Source organism: Lissotriton vulgaris, chromosome 11 (genome assembly GCF_964263255.1).
Source record: "Lissotriton vulgaris chromosome 11, aLisVul1.2, whole genome shotgun sequence".
In the NCBI taxonomy this organism is placed as follows: Eukaryota; Metazoa; Chordata; class Amphibia; order Caudata; family Salamandridae; genus Lissotriton; species Lissotriton vulgaris.
The window spans coordinates 270,457,302-270,478,611 of record NC_141699.1 but is presented as its reverse complement, the minus strand read 5'-3'; the positions used below and the strand labels follow the sequence as shown (position 1 = coordinate 270,478,611).

Sequence of the window (21,310 nt, the reverse complement as noted above, 5' to 3'; positions counted from 1 at the left end):
TGAGTCTTTAACATACTATTGAATTTTAACAAAATGTTTTATTGAGTTATTTATTGGTTTAGTCATATAGGGCCCATGAGAGAAGCAATAGGTTGACCTGTGACATAAAAGCATGTATCCCTAATGTGAGATGGTTTTACGTGGTCTTATAAGGAGCAGTATGTAACTTGTTTGATTGTATGTGTTTATTGTGTATGCTTTCATGGCTAACCAAAACCAAATAAAGTTACATGATGACATGAAAATTGTTACTTTTTTATTTTGTAGAGACTATTATAACAAAGCATGCATTTTTCTATGGACAAATACATTGTTAAAGTTTCTGAGCTTAATGATTAAAGATACATTTGATTCAGTTTCAGTTGCTGTTCACCTTCAGCATAAAATGGGTTTTTGAACAACATATTTCAAAGGCAGTAAGGTTGTGCTCTTTAGAACGACTCAAATTACATATTGAACATGGCTGCTTTCAGGCATATGCAGTTTAATCTACCTTATTACCATGCTATGTTATGTTTTGTTAAATTTTTCGAACAAAGGAGAAAAGGAATATGAGCATGAAAAGAGAAGGCACCAGTAGCCATTCTTTGTCTATGGTTAGTGGGGATCTTAAGAAGTTCAAGAATACTAATAATCAGACAGCTAGAAGGGAAGAATCTAACAATGTGCTTTTTCAGGAACAGCAAAGTTTGACCATGAACAAAGCAATTCACAACAACATCTTAAAAGATATTCAGCCCTCAGTGGGAAGCCAAGGGAGCAAAATCAAGAGAGGCATGGGTAAATTTAAGGGCTCACAAGGAAAGTCTAGCTGTTGTATTTTTGATCGACTGGGTATATCTTGAAGGAAGTTTGGTAAGCCCAGTTAAAGCACATTTCTGTAAAGTTTGTACCCAATATAACCGGTGATAGATGTCTTTTTGCCATCCATGAGGTATGCAAAATGGACTTCAGCTGCTAAATGGATGAGCAAGTAGACGTTTACTAATCTGACTTGACCACATAAGGGCGAGTCCCATCTAAACCCTAGGTAGATGCTGGAACTGGATAGTTCCCCATCCCATATTACCCAAGTTAATGTCCAAGCAGTTGGAATGGTCATCCACAAACATCATTTCCGACTCTTATGCTTTAAGCATTAGCCAGTTAGAATCCATAATCAGCCTGACCTTTCCCATGCAGTATTTCAAGGAGACTTCCTTGCCCCAAGGCCCATGAAGGCTTAGGTTGATTTGGGTTCTTTAGTCTATATGAGAAAAGGAGGTCATGGAGACATATGAACCTGACCCAGGCTCAACATAAATGTTGCAGCCTTCTGTAGAACACCAAAGGTCAAAGCCTGGGAATATGAGAGGACAGCACAAGTACGTTTCTCTGAGTCCACTAATAGATGAGATTATGCCAACTCTGGACACAGATTGTAGTCTCCTGAAGTCTGTGCTACAGAATGATATGGTCGACAGTGTTACGTGTTGCGGATAGGTCTAAAAGGATAGGGATATTGATTATCATGATGACACAACTATGCTTAAATAGTAAATGTTGACACTGACCTTAGGGGGTCATCTCAAGTGAGATTAATTTAATGCTATTAGATATTTATTTGCAATAATTTCGATTAATACTGCTGTTGCTCATGTTTATATATAGGTATTTTAAGAAATAGTAAGTAAATGTATGGCCAATTCTAAAACTGATCTTAAAAATTCAGGAAGTTCACTGGGTTGGGAAGTGAAGAAGATTTATTTATTTATTTATTTATTTATTTATTTATTTATTTATGGGATTTTTAATGCGCAACTAATACCCTAGGGTGTCTAGGCGCAATGAGATGCTCTAGGATACACAAAATTCAGGACAGGAACTTATTGATTAAATAGCCAAGTTTTCAGGGCCTTACGGAAGGCAATGAGTGTTGGTGCTGTTTTAATATACAAGGGGAGTGTGTTCCACAGTATGGGGGTCGCTACCAGGAAGTGTCTATCTCCCCATGTGGCCGTTCTTGTTCGGGGAACATGCAATAGGTGGCTTGCTGCTGATCTTAGATTCTTTCCAGGTATGTACACCTGAAAAGCTTCCTTTAAGAACTTTGGTCCAGTCTGATGAATGGCCTTATAGGCGATGCAGAGAGCCTTGAATTTGATTCTGCTCTCCACTCTTAGCCAATGTAGATGGCGTATGGCTACTGAAGTGGAGTGTCGCCAAGGAATATTAAGCAGAATCCGTGCTGCCATATTTTGCACGGACTGTAGTTTGTTCAGGATGTATTTGTGAGTGCCAAGGAAGAGGGCGTTTCCATAGTCCAGCTTCGAAAACACTAAGGTGGTGATCAGTGTTTTCCCTGCCGAAGCGGGTAGGTATGGCATGAGTTTTTTTATTTTCTTCAGCACGAAGAATGCAGCAGAGACCACCTTGTTGACATGATAACCAAAAGATAACCTGTTATCAAAGATCACTCCCAAATTCCTAACCTTGACAGCTGGAATCGGGGGGGAGCCCATCTGACTGTGAAGGGAAGTGACATAATTGCAATTTGTGTTCCTATTATTTGAATTGGTTTACGTATCTCCTTCAGAGTTTAGTTAACAGATACACAAGAAAGTAACATACAGTGATTCAGTTCCATCTAAATGCATAAATACAGGATCTTCTGTGTTATAATTATATGACTCTTAGACATACCACAGATATGGGTTTGCGTCCTTAAAATTACTCTGTCGTTGCCTCATTGCTATAGATTGTCATCACTGGTAGCTCCGAAATTACATGTTTCCTATGTTGAATCAATTGGATAAAGCTTCAATGGGGACAGCCAATTGACCCCATTTGACCCCCTACCTATCATTAAACGTCACCTCCCCAAGTAAAATTAGGACGAAGCATGACTGCCACCCTACTTTTCCTAATTACCAACGTGCATGCTGTACACAATGAACCAAATGCACTGTAAAGGTAGCAAAGTACAATAATATTTTTAAGTGGGGCTTACTGTCACCATCACAATTAAATATGCAGCACATATGAAGTGCAACCCAATACAGTAAACATCACGGGTCTTCCATGATCTTATCTGTAGAGAGAAGTACCTACAGCAGTGTTTGGTTGCACCACACCATTCGATCTTTAGGAGTTCTTTTTTTTTTAGAATTTCTTACCTTCTTGTTACTTTTTTATCGTATTTTATTTCATGAAAAATATTCTTACAAAACTACTGTATAAAAGCTGACTCGGATCACTGTCCCCGTTCTTTCCTCATATTTATTGAGACTCTATCACTCAACTCTTGCACGGATGTCAGTTTTCCCCCTTTCTATCACAGGTAGCGATCAATAGTTTCACATTCCAACCCCGCCCTGTACCTATTTGCAGACCGGCTTCTGATTCTCAATGAGGCCTGAGTTTCATAATTCCCTATCATCAGCATCATGGAGCAAGACTTGTCCCTCACCCATCTGGCCTAAAACCTCTTACTTTTCTTTACTGAAACTCACCTTTCCTGTGCTTTTGAACAAGGTTAGGGGACTGTCATTTTCACTGAATCATACTCAGCTTATCTTCCACAGTCGTTCAAAACTCTATTCTCCTCCAGCACAATGTCCTTGCTTCTCACTGAGAACCCCATGTGCAGAACTTGTAGTTTCCTCTAAAGTCTTTGTAGACAGTCAACTACTTGCCAAAACCTTCTGCTCTAACCAGCTACACTCTTTTTCTACAGAAATCCGCGAAGCATTCAAGGTGTTTGATCGAGATGGGAATGGTTTCATCTCTAAGCAGGAGCTTGGAACAGCCATGCGGTCGCTGGGGTACATGCCCAATGAAGTAGAGCTGGAAGTCATTATACAGAGGCTGGACATGGACGGTAAGATGTCACTTCATTCATTCCACAGCTGCTCCACACCTGTCCTCTGCATCTTCTCTGCTTCTATCTCCTTTCCTGTCCGTGCAACAACAATTTCACTAGCCTAAAAAGATAATCAATCAATCAGATGTTTGTAGAGCGCACTACTCACCCGTTAGGGTCTCAAGGCACTGATTAGAAACGGATGGGCTAATCAAAAAACAATTTCAATGAGTGATTGACAGCTCTTAGTAGGAACCCTCTTTATCAGTCATGTCGGTGGTTTAACTTAAAGTCACCATCAGATCCAGGGATGAAGCCTGGGCAGGTGATTGTTTAAAGTAATTATGATGTTATTTTTCAAGCAGGCAGCCCTGCCATAAAGGATGCAGTGGATTAATGTTTGAGCGATTGGGGCTGGACTGAGAAACAAAACCAGCCTAGGCAAACATGTTAAACCAGTCATGCTCACTTCCTCTCTCTTTCCTTTCATTATCTCTCTCTATCTCCCCCTTTCTCTATCTTCTCTCTTTTTCTCTTGTTAACCCTGGCTATGTCTACTACCATTAACTCCAGGGATCTTGAGACACAGGCCTTCAACCTTCAAATGTGGTCAAACTACTCCAAAAAGTGCAGCTTTTGCCAAAATAGTTCAAAATTCTTAATTAAAATGTTAACTCCATTCCTAGAATATTTTGAGAAAAGTTAAAAAGTTCCTAAGTTTTCTAAAGAAACGGCTGCATAGCTGTAATTTTGCATTGCCAGGAAATGTAGCCCTGAAGGTGCCACTCAAAGGCAAAAACTAAGAATACCCTTGAGAACAGGGGCCATGTAAAACACAATGGTTGATAAATTCTGAGGGGCTAATAAGCAAAAACAGCTTGATTTGCAAACGTTTGGGGATGCATTTTCTCCACTATAAAAATAGGCCAGTTCTCCTGTAGTGAAAGTTGGAATGGTGGTTTCAAACCTTCCCCAGATTTCTATAATGTGCGGTAATAAGCACAGGTGTGAGCTGTCAGCATTCGTGCCTGCACTTAGGAAAGTTGTTTTTTTAGTATAATCAGACATCATTCTGCTATGTCTACGCCCAGGGCACCTAGCTAACGGTGGGCCACGGAACAAGGAAGAGACAGTGAGTCAATTTTACAATCTGGGCCCATATCATCATTAGGGTTGCACCATGCTCTCTAGAAATTGGCATGGAGTAGACCTAAAACAAAATCTGGTATGGGAGTCTGTCTACGGAGCAATCATTCCCATCTTGTATTTTAAGCAGTGCAGTGTTCCATTCGACGAGGTTGTGCACGTTCTAATGCTTTAGGACTGTTTTGAGATTGTCGCTATTTGAGCCTTTGTCAATTTCAGTAATTCTTTTCACCAAACTGAGTCGTGGGGCATTCAGTTACTTACACCACATCATTATATGCGTCGGGCAAGTAGATAGTCGAACTGCTCCAACCCACCGTGTGTGTGCTAAGGCAAGTGTGGGCATATTTATACCTTGAAGTTGCCGAGTTTGACGTAAAGGTGGACATAATAACGTCATCAAAGAGTCTCAGTTCTTTGAAAAATCCATGAGTTCTTGGACAAGTCAGTTCTCGAACAAGGGAAAGTCCCTAGCTGCTGAAGCCGAGTTTTCCAAGAAATCGTTGTAGATTTTCAGAACTAGTGGAAGTAGCCCTGCCGTATTTGGACTGCATGAGGTGCAGTAGTGTGGCTCACTGGTTAGAGGCGGCAGACCCGAGAGCAGAGGACGGCCCGGGACCAGGGTTCGATTCCCGACGCGGCAGGTTTCTGGACCAGGGTCAGCGGACTCGATAATTCTCTCGCCTCGGTGCCCACTCTGATCAGCGATCACACTCGGCAACTCTGGGCATAAGCTTGCCTCATCTGCACTAACGGCCCCACCAGACCGCCGGGGATGCCTGGTCTCACCCTGGAGATACCCATTAAGGGACCATCTCTCAGGGAAGCCAGGAAGGGTTTCGCAGCGGTCGAAGCGCGGAGATACTCCTCCGGGAGTCTATCCTAGCGCTATATAAACCCACAATTAATTAATTAATTAATGAGCTATGTCTAAATATGGTTATGATTCTTATGCCTATATAAGGACATAGTGATTTATACCTATATAAGGGCATGAATCGGGAAATTTACAATAGTGTCCTAAAATGGTTTACAACACCCACTCCATGCTATTATGTTCGTCTAAGAGTAAATACTAAAACATAGAAGCCAGAGTATGTGTTTTTACAATCCCACCAAAAAAAAGCATGACATTTATTTTTGTAAAAAATGGTTGTACACAAAATGAGCATTTGTACAGTATGCATCTAAAAGCAATGATTTCATTGTAAGCATATGATATGATATTAGAAATGCTAACCAAATGAATCACGAAATTTACATTTATGAAATGGCTCTGGATACAGAAAAAAGGTCGATACCATTCCATAACAGAATATACAAGCTAGTTTGATTTGTGCATTAGGTCAATACTGTTTCTTGGAAGTAGTCAAATAATTCTTGTTCTCTAAGAATAGTTCTACTTTAAGCAGATTACTTTGTGCCAAAGTTCAGTCTGTTTTGGAAAAAAAATCAAATTAAATTGTAGCGAAATAGAGTTCCAAACTTGGAAGCTTCTATTATGAAAAAAGTGAAGGTCGAATTTCAGAGTTAGAAAAGAACGCTGTGTGATAATATCAAAAGTTATTCTCGCTGTCAGGAGAAAACATTAAGTCATCAAGGCTCGCTAAGAAATTGTCTACCACAGTCGGTGAAAGTTCGACCACTTCATTAAGAAGATCAATTGTATACAGATGAGAAGCATCGCCGTCAGCGTCAGTCTCGTCATAGCAGATGGTACCTGTGTGCCTGTTGGTCCGCGTATCTCACCTTCAGTCGGATTTGCCGGTGAGATCTCAATGAATGCCGTCATCAGGATTAGTAGCCGTAGGGGGCAACACAACACATGAGCCGTTACCGGACCCAGTAATGCTTCAGCATCCGTTGGCAGTGCTAATGGAAGTGTCAGACAGATATCTAACACGCATTCCTCTCCACAAAGCAGGCATCATAGAACAGGTAAGATGCAATCTTGCCAGATTGGTCTGAATGACAGGAACCATGTGGTATTCAGATCTCTCAAACGAGCCAAGCCAAGTATCTGTGTTATACGTTCATGATACCTCATGGCCTGGAGCGCATCCTCCATGCTGACTTGGGTATCGCTGGTGGCCCGATTTGCCATAACGGAGCAGGAGGAATAAAAATAAGATCCCTCCTACGAGTCCCAAAATGAGAGGCAGGCCGTCAAACACAGAGTGTACAAAATTAGAAAAAATGCCCAGGACTGCTTCAAATGGTGCTAACAGTCCCGAAAAAATCATCTTAAATACATGTGCAATACCGCTGGTATCAGACATGTTAAAGATACGACCTAACATTTCTGCGAAATGTATTGGGCAGTTTGTTGATAATAATGCATGTATCTCTGCAGAAGTCCTGCCAACTTGCAGATCATACGTCTCTTTGGACGAGGTCAGTGGCACAGTTTTTTGTAAAAGAATGGCTTTCATTCTGCTTAAAGTATCAAATCGAATAGAAGAGATGTCCAGTGAAGGCCATAATGGCGACTCCCCGTCTGTCTTAGTTTCAGGAAAAAATACTTGCATACAACAAGTGACCCTGGCTGACACACTAACGAGATAGCCTATTCCTGGCCTCATTCCACAACAGCTGTGATCATTTAACATAATGTAGCTACCAATGGAAAGCTGCCTTCAACCCACTGTGTGTTTGCTAAGGCAAGTGTGGGTATATTTATACCTTGAAGTTGCCGAATTTGACGTAAAGGTGAACATAATAACGTCATCAAAGAGTCTCAGTTCTTTGAAAACTCCAAGAGTTCTTGGACGAGTCAGTTCTCGAGCAAGTGAAAGTCCATAGCTGCTGAAGCTGAGTTTTCCCAGAAATCGTTGTAGATTTTCGGAACTAGTGGAAGTAGCCCTGCCGTATTTGGACTGCATGAGCTATGTCTAAATATGGTTATGATTCTTATGCCTATATAAGGACGTAGTGATTTATACCTATATAAGGGCATGAGTCAGGAAATTTACAATAGTGTCCTAAAAGGGTTTACAACAGTTTCCTATATCTTGGGTCACTGCACTTAAAAACTATAAGTCATCCCTATAGCAGGCCTTTGCAATCCAGACAGCAGTGAGCTTGGTTTTAAGTGAGAGGGTGCCCCTGCATGAGCAGGACACCCCTACAGCCTACGGAGTCCATTCTCCTGGGTTGTCAGTGAAGCAGCCATATACCATATAGAGGGGCACCGTGTAATTACGTGATGACCATCTCAAAACTGGCTGCAACTAATCCTATCATGTTTGGTATAAAACATGTTGAAATAGTACCCCCACACTCTAAATAGTATGGGAGGTATGATTCCAAGCCCTGGAAGAGCCCTCCATTAAGGTCTCAGTGTTCTCGGTGCCAACCTTCTAGACCCCGGACAGCACAAAATGGTTGCTGCCGGCCAGAGACACATTTCTGCTCTCCTGCTGCTGAGCCAAGCTCGAGCAGGGGAAGGCAGAACAATAGGCATCCTGTCACAGGGAGGTGCAACCACCTCCCAGACAGAATTTAGTGTATTGGGAACAGGTGGGTGCGCTTGCCAGCGCCACTAAGTATGCATGAGGAGCACATTTGGTGTCCCCATGCATAGTCCAATTCAAACCAGTCCTGGGAGCCATTGGCTCCTGCTCGAAACTGGACAAAAGACATGGGAGTAACCTCCCCCCTGTCCAGACCCTCCCCTGGGAGGGTCCCCTGAATCATCCCAAACCTTTCCTTATGGAATGTAATGGCTTACCTGTGGGTGGGTCCCTAGATTTTTCGTGGACAAGATTCAGCTCAGACACCACTTCTTCTACCGTCTGGGCACTCTGGACTTCAATGGACTTCGTTTGAGCTCGACTTCATCTTCCCATCTAGTCTGCAACATTGTCTGTGCCTGTGCACCCTACAGAAAACTTCCAAGGCCTGTGGGCATCAAAGACACCTGAAGGAATCTCCCTTGAAGTGAAGGAGTCACTTCCCTACATTCGCAGGCACTGCAACTAAGTTGACAGGTCTGCTGATCCTGAGCTTTTCCGGACTCTGAAAGGTTCTGCAACATATGTGGTGGTTTTCCACAGCTCTCAAGACCTGCCCTGCCCTCTTATCAAGTTTGAGGCCAGTATGCCTTGTGGGGGTTGCAATAACTGAACCCCTGTGCACAACAACAACTTGCAGTTGCAAAGGCTTGTTGTCTTCCTTCTAGCAAGATCTTCTGGATCCAAGTAGCCCCAACCTCAAGCACCTCAAGTGACGAGAATCTTCAGCCAAATCGCAACATGTGCACTGTGGCCTGCATCATTTGGTGAGCTGTTCGAGGTCCTCTTGCGACACCAGTGCCTCCGGCCTTTGGGTCCTGTTGAGGGACACCACTGTTTCTCTTGGGCTCCCCTGATTGCTTGGGGCTTTGAGTCCCCTGGACCTTGCTGGCCCTGACGTTGCTCTTTCTTCAAGTCCTACATTGGTTGCATTTGCCAAGGCTTGTTGGTGCTTCTGCCGGACACCGACCCCTCAACACTCGACATCCTTCATGGGACAGCTTGTGTGCGGTTCCTGGTCCTCCTCAGCATCTCCTGGTCCTCACAGCTACAGAGTCAAGGTTGTTGTCAACTCTCCTGCAACTCCAAGTCTCCTGGTCACTCCTGAGTGACATAGACTCTGTCCCCTCTGCTTGCAGGTACCTGTCATCTAGAATCCACTTTCGGATTCCACTGGGCACTTTCTTCTTCTTCAGCAGTGGCACTTTCCTGAAGTCCTCCATTGGGTTTGACTGCTGTTTCTGACACCACTTCACACGTATGCACCCGGCTTCTCTAGTGTAGGTAACGTGGGTACTAGGGTATCCACGGGTGGGGTGGCTCTCCAACCTTCTGTCTTCCACTGGGTTTTTTCAGGGTCCACTGGGAATGGTCCTTAATCTTTAGAAATCCAATTGTGACTTACAATTAGACTTGTACGGAGAATGCAGTCATGTTCCCACACTGCACAAGACCTCCATGGGGCTTCTAGTCTCTCACCTTGGGTGGTTCCTTGGGTCCCCAGCACTTCTATGTCCCCTCAACATCGTGCTAACTCAAGTTGTGGATCTTATACCACATTCTTAGTATATGGTTTGCCCCCCCCCTGGGGTTCTTTTCACTTAATCTATACATATAGGATTGCACTCTGGTAAAACAAGCTGCTTTACACTCCTTCTAGACTAAGCCTGAAGGCTACTCTCCATAGCTGCCACTTAGCGAGCTTTCTAAGGTGGTCTAAGACCTCTTAAATCAACATAAGGTCTGTCTGGACTGGTGCAAGGCGCCCACTCACATAATTGGATATATACCAGGCCAGACTCTCACAACATTGTGCAATTCAGCCACTAAATGTTCATTGTTTGCTTTATCTACACCCATCTTACCCCCTCGCCCTGATCACCACCCTGCTGGCATCAATGCGACCTCAGCCACACCACAGTTGAAACCTTTTGGAACCTGGGAAAATGTCTGCGAGTACCCATGATCTATGCCATACTACTCTATGCCACTCCACATCACTCTACTATTTGCAACTCCATTCCATTCCACTCTACGCTAAACTACTCAAGTGCCTGCAACTCCACTCTATGCCACTCCACTCTATGCCACTTTCCGCCTCTCTATTTCAATCAACGCCACTCTTCTCCACCCTAAGCCACACCACTTTAATCTATGCTAGGCAACTCTACACCACTCTTCTCTACACCACTCAGCTCTACGATGCACCACTCTACTCTATGCAACTCCGCTCTACACTACACCACTGTACCCCACTCCACGCCACTACACTTTACTGCACGCCACTCTATCCCACTACATGCCACACCATCCCACTGTGAGCCACTCTATGCAACCCTACTCCATGCCACTCTCCTCTACTCTATGCCACTGTACCCCATTCTATGCCACTCTACTCCACACTCCTCTACTCCACTGTTCTCTACTCTACTCCACTCTGCTCCACACAACTTCACCTCACACAAGGCCACCCTAAGACACTCTATTCTACGCCACTTCACTCTACATCTATGCCACTCCCCGTTACACCTCTTAATTCTACTCTACTTCACCCCACTCTATGTCACTCCACTCTACACCACCCCACTCTACTCTTTGCCAGTGTACGCCCCTCCACTCTACACCACTCCACACCACTCCACTCCACGTTACTCTATTTCACTACATCCCACACAATGCCACTCTGCACCACTCAATTCAATGCCATTCTACTCTAATCTACTATATGCCACTCTACTCTACGACACTGTATGCCACTCTCAGGGGCGGCTGCTCCACCAAAGCAGAGGAGCATCACCCCACTGCTTTTCAGAAGTGCAAAAAAGGAAAAAATATAATTATAATTACACAATGTATATTTTTCCCTGCTGAAGCCAGTTACTGGGCAGGGCTTGGCTGTCGTCACAGCCAGCAGGGGGAGGAGTGGGGAGTGTACCTAAGTGTGCATAATGGTCTGGCCAGCCATCTTGGGCTGGCCAAACAATCATGCGCACTTAGCATGTTCTCCGCTCGGCTGTATCACACAGCCTGGGTGGAGAACATGTGCAGGCTCCCACCTCCCTGTCTGAGCGCCCAACCATGACGCTCAGACCAATCATGATGCTGCTGTCATGCTGGTCACTTTATGCCCCTCTCCTCCACTCAATGGCACTTTACTCTAGGTCACCACATTCTATATCACTCCAGTCTACTCTATGCCACTCTACTCTACAACACTACTCCACTATATGCCACTCCACTCTACTTAACGCCACTATACGCCACTCCACTCCACTTTACGCCACTCCACTCTATACCACTCTTCTCCACTCTAATCCACTCAGATTTACGCCACTCTATGCCACTCCACTTCGCACAATTGAACTCTGACGCTGTACTCTACGCCACTCCAGTCTACATCACTCCACTTTACTGCTCGCCACTCTACTCCATGCCACTATACTCCACTACACTCCTCTCTATGCCACTCTACTCTATGCCACGTTATTCTACAACACTCCACTCTACGCCACTCCACTCTACACTACTCCACTATACGCCACTCCACTCTACTTAACGCCACTGTACGCCATTCCACTCCACTTTACGCCACTCCACTCTATACCACTCTTCTCCACTCTAATCCACTCAGATTTACATCACTCTATGCCACTCCACTTCACACAATTGAACTCTGACGCTGTACTCTACGCCACTCCACTCTACATCACTCCACTTTACTGCTCACCACTCTACTCCATGCCACTATACTCCACTACACTCCTCTCTATGCCACTCTACTCTGTGCCACGTTATTCTACACCACTCCACTCTACGCCACTCCACTCTTCGTCTCTCCTATCATTTTATGTCACTCTATTGTAGGCCACACTACTGTACACAGTCTACTCTACGCCACTCCAATCTATGCCACTCCACTCTATGCCACTCTACTCTACACCACTCCACTCTACGCCACTGAACTGTACCCCACTCTACCCTACATCACTCTGCCATAAGCCACTCCACTTTTCACCACCCCACTCCGAGCTACTCTACACCACTCCATGCCACTCCGCTCTATGACACTCTACTCCTCTCTACACTACTGTCCTCCATGCATCTCTATGCCATACCACTAACTTTTAGACATGCTAAACAGCAGACACCTTACTGTACAAAATGGCTAAGAAACATTGGCAAAGCCAATAACTCTCATATAGGCCAGACCTATAAACTTTGCCAATTATTGTTTCTTTTTAGAAATAACCTCCGCAGGTTTCTTTCGGAAAAATCTAAAGAAATATCACTAATATGCAAAGAGATTTCACCCACCGCGTTGGTGATATTTCTTAATTTTTTCACGTTTTCGACCACATAGTTAATGTGGAGCCTGTAAACATGAAAGTATGGGTTAGAAGGTCCCCTCTGAAAAAAGGGTATTCCAAAGCAGTCTGGCTGGCAGCCCTGTGGGGAATGTGTCTGTCAGCTAAAAGTTTTTGATGTTGAGACAGCTATAAATGAGAGAAGGAAACTTAGGGTTTGGCCGCGCAGGAATTTTCCTGGTTTAAAGACAATGCTCCACATCCACCAAACCTTAAATGACACCTTATGGTAATATAGAGATACATGAAAGTACTCCTGTTAGTAGATCCAATTCTAAATACAAATTAGTTTCCACCTCAATATTTCCATTCAGTATCTTCAGAAATCAAAGGATTTTCAAGTACCATCAAACTCCTAAATTACTTTATTGTTAGTTAATAAAGATTAACATTTTCTGGAAAACCCAAGCTTCTTATGGGAGATGTTCTTAACCACAGAGCTGCCACGAGTTAGCAGTACTTTACATAGACCGACTCCTGTTTAACAGTCCATTTTTTACCAGCTTTCTCGCTTACACTTCATAATTCAGTGCTGCAAGAAACTGGGATCCCTTTCAGAAGTGTGGAAGGCCACCACTGTCCCATTAAGCTCATTTTAGTTAAGAGTATTTCAAAGGTGCAACATGATTGCTCAAGGTGTGTTAATGGAATTATGTAAGCATGCTACAATACTATATATTCCAAAGGTTTAAAATTGGAAAAGTGATACATACAATATGCTTGTTCACCGACCAGACCAGATTCTGTTGTTATCCATCGACAAAAACTCTCCCAATAATCAAGAAATTGTCAGTTTCTTTATATCTTATCAACATACTGCTTGTACTGCGATCATTCACCTGTCGGCAAGCAGGCTCTGATCATTCCCACACCATATAAAATATAAGTAAGCAAGCCATTAAACTCATTTTAGGACAATGCCCATAAAACATATAAATAACAAACAAAAAAACACCCAAACATTATATGTTACTAATTTAATCCTAGTCTCATAGACATTCATAAAAGCAAATAAATCAGAGGGGTCAGATTTGCTATTCTACCTCCAGTCCTTCAAATATGGGGGAATTACATAAAGTGTGGTTAGGGGAGGTTCACTATTTTTTTTAATCCAGTCAAATAAAATGGAGAACATTAATAAATTAAAGGGTAGACAGTAACTAATCTAACCCCAGTCACACAACCTTAAGAAAAGTATATAAGTCAGAAGCATGAGATTTACATTTTCTAACTCCTATCCAACTAAAATTGGGATAGGTGAGATTTGATACTCTGACTCCATTCCTACAAACTGTCGGGAAGGTGGATACATGTGTGTTAGGATGTTTACTATCTAACACCAATCCAACCAAAATAGTAGAAACAAGAGGTGAGATTTACTGTTCTAACTCCAATCCAAAAATAATTGGAGAAAGTGCTTACTACTCTAATTCCTGTTTCACAAACATTGGAGATAGTGCATACATTAAGGAGAGGAGATATACCATTCAAACTCCAATCCAACTAAAACTGGGCAGGTGTAGCTTAATTTTTTTTAGTTTACATTTATGGTTCAGGTATGGTTAACATTCAATTTGAAACAAACACCCTGAATATATTAAAATAAATGAAACACAAAGCCAAGAACACAAAACACAGAAGTTATTACATGCATTACTATCAAAATGTAAACCTTCCAAACTTTAAAATGTAAACATCCCAAATAAATTTACTCTGTTTTTAAAATTGAATTACAATTAAAACCAAAGACAATACTTTGGCAAAATGATAAAAAATAAAAATTAGAAATAAAATTAACATTAAAACACTCTTAATACAAGATCCCAGTAAACCACTTAAACAATAAAGTAAACTTGAAAGGAAAATTATACAACCCAAAATACATGAATCTCAACATTCAAAATAAATCAAAAAATATTTTTTAAGAACATTAGTTACAAGAAGGTTTCAAACATGTTCTATAATTTATGAATGAAACACTACCAACACAAATATGATCCCCCAGAAACATACCAAATTGTTTTAAAATTAAAAACAAATAACAAAAACATTTGGACACCCCCCAAAATACACTAACAACCCAATATCCCAATAAACTCTTTAGCCTGTGATATGAAAAGTCTAAACTATACAACCCAAAATGCAAGAACTTAAATGCTTCTTAAATAGGTTAATCAATTTAAAGATTTAAAAATCAATTCTGTGAATAATACAATTTTTAAAAAAGTATATACTATTACCTTAGTCTAACTCTTAAAAGACCCCACAACAGCGAAAAATGAAACAATTTGAAAGGAAACAAAAGAAATAACATAACAAAAAACAGAATAAGCAATAAAAGAACTATATTTGAATAAACTCGAAAATTACATTGTAATAACTATTTTAAATACCATACTATTTTAGTAAATTATATGTTAAACATCAGTATAATTACCCAAAATACAAAAACTTGATAATTCTCCTCAATATTATGTTTCACAATAATTTTGCATAGACGATATTCCAACCATTATGATATGGATTTGATTTGCAGGTACCATATCCTCGTTTTTAAGGGATACTGCAGTGTGGTGCTTGGGACAGCTCCCACTTTTGTTTGAAATATGCCCCCTCCTGTGACCCTAAATTGCTGTTACTGCCCACTAATTTTATGTTTATCTCTCATTCAATTCAATTGTCATCCCAATTCTCCTCCAGCGTCTTCAGCCAGCCATTTTGTGTTATTTGTAATACTTATTTAATTGAGATCTTATGAGACAATTTAGAGTAAAAAACTATAATGTTGAACACCCATTTTTAGGATAAAAATATAACGTATAAAATGAATAAACAAAATGTATTAGAGACCAAAATAAATCAAAGGTGTGTTAAAAAATCATCATAAACAAATGCATGGATTAGGCCCCAGGACACTTATCCTTTTTTAAGGCACTATTCAGGGTAGCAGTGCATGTGGTCACTGATGCTCATTAATACAACTGTCATTATTCCTTTGTGACACTGTTGTTCAGTACAGCATGGGGTTATTAATGCAGCCTCAAATTTTACGCTGGAATCAGAATCTTTTTTTCTTGTTATCGCACAAGTTACTTACCTTAGGTAACAAAGTATCTGTAAGAAACATTAGTAGTTATAGATTTCTTACCTTAGAATTACCACCAGGCGTCATACTGGATCCAAAAAGTTTTTGTCTGCAGTACCCCTGCACGTCGGTAGGCATCGTCGCTCGGCTCTGCGTGCGTCGTTGATGTCGTTGTCTCTGAGATGACGTCGCTGTAGCTACTTAGACGTGCCCACGAGGGCTGACGTCAGTTCTGTACACGACTTTCCGCGCCAGGAACGCAGAGCCATGCAAGAAACTAACCACTGGTGCCATGAAACTAGGGCCCTGAAAGGGATGACCGTAACCCTCAAAATCAGTTCGCAGAACGGGGAGGATGGGTGGGGCAGTAAGGAATCTATCACTGCTAATGGTTCTTACAGATATAGCATTACCGAAGGTAAGTAACTTGTGCATCTGAAAGAAACACATAGTGATAGAGTCCTTACCTTAGAATAGATATACCAGCAATACCAACCCCGATGGAGGGTCTGCGAACCAAGATCACACCAGAAAGTCCTGGAGACAGAACGGCCAAAGAAGCCGTCTCTCTGAACTTGGCTGTCCAGGCAGTAATGCTTGATAAACATGTGCAGCAAGACCCACGTAGCTGCCTGACAGATGTTATGCAAGGGAACTCCCCGTCCCAAAGCAGTAGTCGCTGCCGTTGCCCTGGTAGAATGGGCGCGAAGCCCCACTGGAGGCTCCTTTTTAGCCAAAGAATAACAAGGCTTAATGCACAGAATGACCCACTGAGAGATGGTCTGCTTGTGCACGGCCCGACCTTTCTTGACACCCACTTAGCCAACAAAGAGCTGGTCATCCACCCAGAACTAGAATGAGAGCGCACGTTTTGGGTCCAGATGGTGGAGCCTCTCTTCCTCTTTCGAGGGATGCGGAGGCAGAAAGAAGGTGGTTAAAGTGATGGTCTGCCGGATGTGAAAAGCAGTGAAAACCTTTGGTAGAAAAGATAGGTGAGTCCTTAGAACAACTTTGTCCGGTTGGGCAGAGAGAAAAGGAGGTTTAGAAGAAAGAGCCTGGAACTCACTCACTCTTCTGGCAGAGATGATAGCCACCAGGAAAGTTGTCTTTAAAGTAAGAAGCCAAAGAGAAAAGTTGTGAAGTGGCTCAAAGGGAGCCCACATCAGATATGTCAGAACCAGGTTCAAGTCCCACTGAGGCATTATGAAAGGAATAGGGGAGAAAAGATGAGTAATGCCTTTTAAGAACCTATTTACAACAGGTGTTTGAAAAGAGAAAGCTGATCTGGAAGCCGCAAAAAGGCTGAAATGGCCGAGAGGTAGCCCTTGATAGTGCCCAGAGCAGAGCCCTGCTGGACCAAGGAAAGCAGAAATAGAAGGACCTCTGAAAGATGTGCAGAAAGGGGATTTGCTGTGCACCATGCCACAAATGTATTCCACCTGCAGGCGTATGCCGTCCTAGTGGAGGGACGCCTGGCTGCCAAGATTACATCACAAAGTTCGGGAGGCAGGTCAAAAGATATTAACTGCTTCCGCTCATCTCCACGCAAGGTGGTGTAGGCTGGACAGGTTCGGGTGGAGGACCATCCCCTGTTGCTGCGACAGAAGATCCTGCGGAAGAGGCAGTCGTATCGGGGGAGCTATAGTCATGTTGAGTAGCTCGGGATACCATACTCTTCAAGCCCAGTGCGAAGCCACAAGAATGACTTGGGCCCGCTTGCGCTTGATCTTCTTCAGCACTCTGGGTAGAAGAGGTATAGGCGGAAATGCGTATAGTATACCGCAACTCCACTCGCGACGAAAAGTGTCGCCTAGCAAGTGCCGCCTTGGAAATTTCAACTAGCAGAACTGCTGACATTGCGCGTGCTCTTCGATGGTCAATAGATCTAACCAAGGCTCTCTCCACTGCTGAAAGAGACCTTGTGCCACGTCCGAGTTCAGACGCCATTCGTGATCCATCATGCACCAGCGACTGAGTTCGTCCGCCATGGTGTTCAGAGAACCTGCCAGGTGTTGAACTACCAGAGAAATGCCCTGATGTGCCAGCCATGTCCAGAGGTGAAGAGCCTCCTGACAAAGGGTCCAGGACCCCACACATCCCTTTTTGTTGCAGTACCACATGGCGGTGGTCTTGTCCGTGAACACCTGTACTACTCTTCTTCGGACAGAGGGATGGAATGCTTTCAGTGCCAGTCAGATTGCCCGAAGCTCCAGAAGGTTGATGTGGACCCCGGACTCCCCCGGAGACGAGAGGCCTCTGATCTCCGCCTCTCCCATGTGTCTGCCCCATCCAAGAAGGGACGCTTCCGTCACAGCTGTGTGTTCCGGTCAGGGAAGGAAGAGGGATCTGCCATTGACCCAATTGGGATTCATGAGCTTCTGAGAGGGAATCAGGTGTACTTCGGCATGTTGATGGAGAACCCCAGCAAATGCAGGAGGTCGGCTGTACTCGGGAGGTGGGAAACGACTGCCTGGGGTGATCCCGCCTTCAACAACAACCAGTCGTCGAGATAGACTGGAACCCCTGATCTGCACAGATGAGCTGCGACCACCACCTTCATGAGCACCTGAGGGGCGCTGCTAAGGCTGAAGGGGAGCACAGTAAACTGAAAGTGCTCATGGCCTACTGTGAACGACAGGTAACGCCGGTGGCCTGGCAGGACGGGGATTTGGAAATATGCGCCCTGCAAGTCCAACGCTACCATCCAGTCTCCAGGGTCGAGGGCAGACAAAACCTGATCTAGCATCAACATCTTGAACTTCTCTTGACGTTCCTGAGGTCCAAGATAGGACATAGGCCCTTGTCCTTCTTGGGGACCAGAAAATTTTGGGAATAAAAACCACAACCTACTTACGCTTGATGGCCCCCTTTGCCAAGAGGGCCGTGACTTCCTTCTGAAGAAGTGCAAGATGGTCCCCCAGCATGCGGTGATGTTGAGGTGGCATAGCTGGAGGGGTAGTCTCGAAGGGGGGGAGTAACCCCTCCGGACTATTTGCAGCACCCACTTGTCCGAGGTGATGTTGTGCGAGTGGGAGAGATAATGGCGAATTTTGCCGCCCACTGGCATTTGATGGGCCTGCAAGTGTAGACTAGGAAGGCTTTGCAGTGGATGCTGCGGGGGTGGAGGTGGACTGACCCACACTGTGGCCCCCAGAACTGCCTCAGCGGTTCCCACATCCACGCTGAGGATGTTGCTGCGCCGGCCTGTGGCTCTAGAACTAACGTGTTGGGGCACCCCTTCCGTGGCCACGAAAGGAGCGAAAAGAAGAAGGCAGAGGAGGGTGAGTGGCCGACAGGCCCAAGGACTTGGCCGTAGCCCATGAGTCCTTAAAACGCTCCAGCACACTATCTGCTTTATTGCCAAAAAGGTGAATGCCATCAAAATGCATGTCTATCAGAGTGTTTTGGACATCCCTTGAGAAGCCAGTTGTCCTCAGCAAGGCGGGGCGCCGAATCGCCACCGTCGTGGAAATCACCCTGCACAGCGAGTCAGCGGTATCAAGCCCACAACGAATGGTGAACTTAGCTGCGTCTCTCCCAGCTGCTATAGCTTGGGAGAGTACTGTCCGTGCCTCTCCGGACAGTCGGGTAGCACCTCCGCAACCGTTTCCCACACAGAGTGGGAATAACGGCCCAAGAGGCATGCAGTGTTCACCGACGCAGCCCTAAGCTGGCAGATGTAAACAGCTTCTTGCCAAGCTGCTCCAGCTTCTTGGATTCCCTATCCGGAGGTGCAGAAGGGAACGTGCTCTTGGAAGCAGAAGCTTGGACAACAAGCTCTCGGGAGTGGGCTGTTGAGAGAGAAAGAGATGGTTGCCTGGAGCTGGGCGATGGTGTTGGGTCACGTTCCTGTCCACAGGAGCCCCTGTGTTGGAACTGGACCAAGCGCCCAAAAGAACCTCCGAGAATGCCTCATTAAAAGGCAGCAAGGGCTCTGCAGAGGTTGCCGTCGGCTGAAGCACTTCTGTCAGGAGGTTAGTCCTGACAGCCACTGTAGGGAGTTCGAGGTGGAGAGCCTCGGCCGCCCTGCGCAACACCACTGCATAACTGGCTCCCTCCTTGGTAGCCACGGTAGGAGGAGACAGAATGCCAAGGTCAGGAGAGTTGTCAAGACCACTGGCATCCCCCAAATCCTCTGCCCAGTCTGAATCATAATCACACTGTTGTGTGAAAGGGTCCTCAGATCCCTCACAGTCCTCCCCTTCCTCCGAAGTCTGTGAAACAGGCTGAAAATAAGGAGGAGGCGCGTAGGGGTAGAAAGGAACCATTGGTGTCGAGCAACACCGACCCAGCACAGCATCCGCTTCAGGGCTGAAACCGGGGTCGAGGTCGGCGGTAGCACCGGACGAAGTCGGAGGTGGTGCCAGAGGAGGGGTCGACAACAGTGGAGGTGTTATGAGGTGAACCGGTGTCACCCGGGATCCGAGTCCGGATCCAGGGGGGAATCTGCGGTGCCAGAGTTGCCAGCGATGGAAGGGCAGGACCTCCAGTGGGGCCTGCGGGGCCCGTAGGCGCACCAGCAGGGCCATAGGGCCCAAGGAGTCGAGCCATGGCAGCAAGAAATTCTTGAACCTGAGCAGGCATCGCCGACAGACCCGGAAAGGGCGTCAGGCCTGTGGCGACGTTGCAGGCTCTGCCGGAGCCGCGGGGTGGCACAACCACTCCCTCAGCCACGTTGTGCGATGGGCAAGGGGAAGTCGAAGAACAACGACGCTTCTTCAACTTCTTCTTGTAATGCTCCAACTTACCTGACCCCAAATGTGAAGACTTAGAGCCAGAGGAACGATGGTGACGACTCCGTGACCAGTCCCTCGACCTCCCACGGGACCCGGACCTTGAGCGACGCTGAGCCGACTGCCGGACTTCCAGCAACTTTCGGACTGCTCCCGCAAAGTTTTCGGCACCTTGGCCTGGCAGTCTAGGCACGACTTGGGGTTGTGGTCGTGCCCCAGGCAGTAGAGACGCACACCGGTGTAATTGTAATTGTAATTGTAACAGTATTTGTAGAGCGCGATTGCTGCCCATGGGCGTCCAAGCGCTGAGCTGACCAGAAGGTGACGGAAGGGGTGCTAGGGTACAGAGGATTTGTCGAACAGCCATGTTTTTAGGTTTTTACGGGATGAAAGAAGATCTGAGTTGGACCGGAGTGAGAGGGGAAGGTCATTCCAGAGCCTGGCGGTATTCAGTGAGAACAGTCTTCCCCCGGCTCTGGCTCGCTTTACTCTGGGAACGACAGCTAGGAAGGCCTCCTTTGATCGTAGGTTCCTATTGGGATGGTAGGGGATAACAAGATTTCTGTTGATCGCTGGGCTCGTGTTCCAAAAGGTGCGATGCGCCAGGCACAGTGCTTTGAAGGCTACTC

General features: G+C 44.9%; 1 protein-coding gene across 1 annotated transcript in view; it reads left to right on the top strand.

The window, feature by feature from the left end:
* CABP7 (calcium binding protein 7) overlaps nt 1–21,310 on the top strand; it is a 575,747-nt gene that overhangs the window by 344,399 nt on the left and 210,038 nt on the right. The window contains exon 2 of the mRNA XM_086944739.1: nt 3,716–3,859. Coding sequence (XP_086800865.1) covers nt 3,716–3,859 — 144 coding nt within the window. The remainder of the gene's footprint in view (nt 1–3,715; nt 3,860–21,310) is intronic.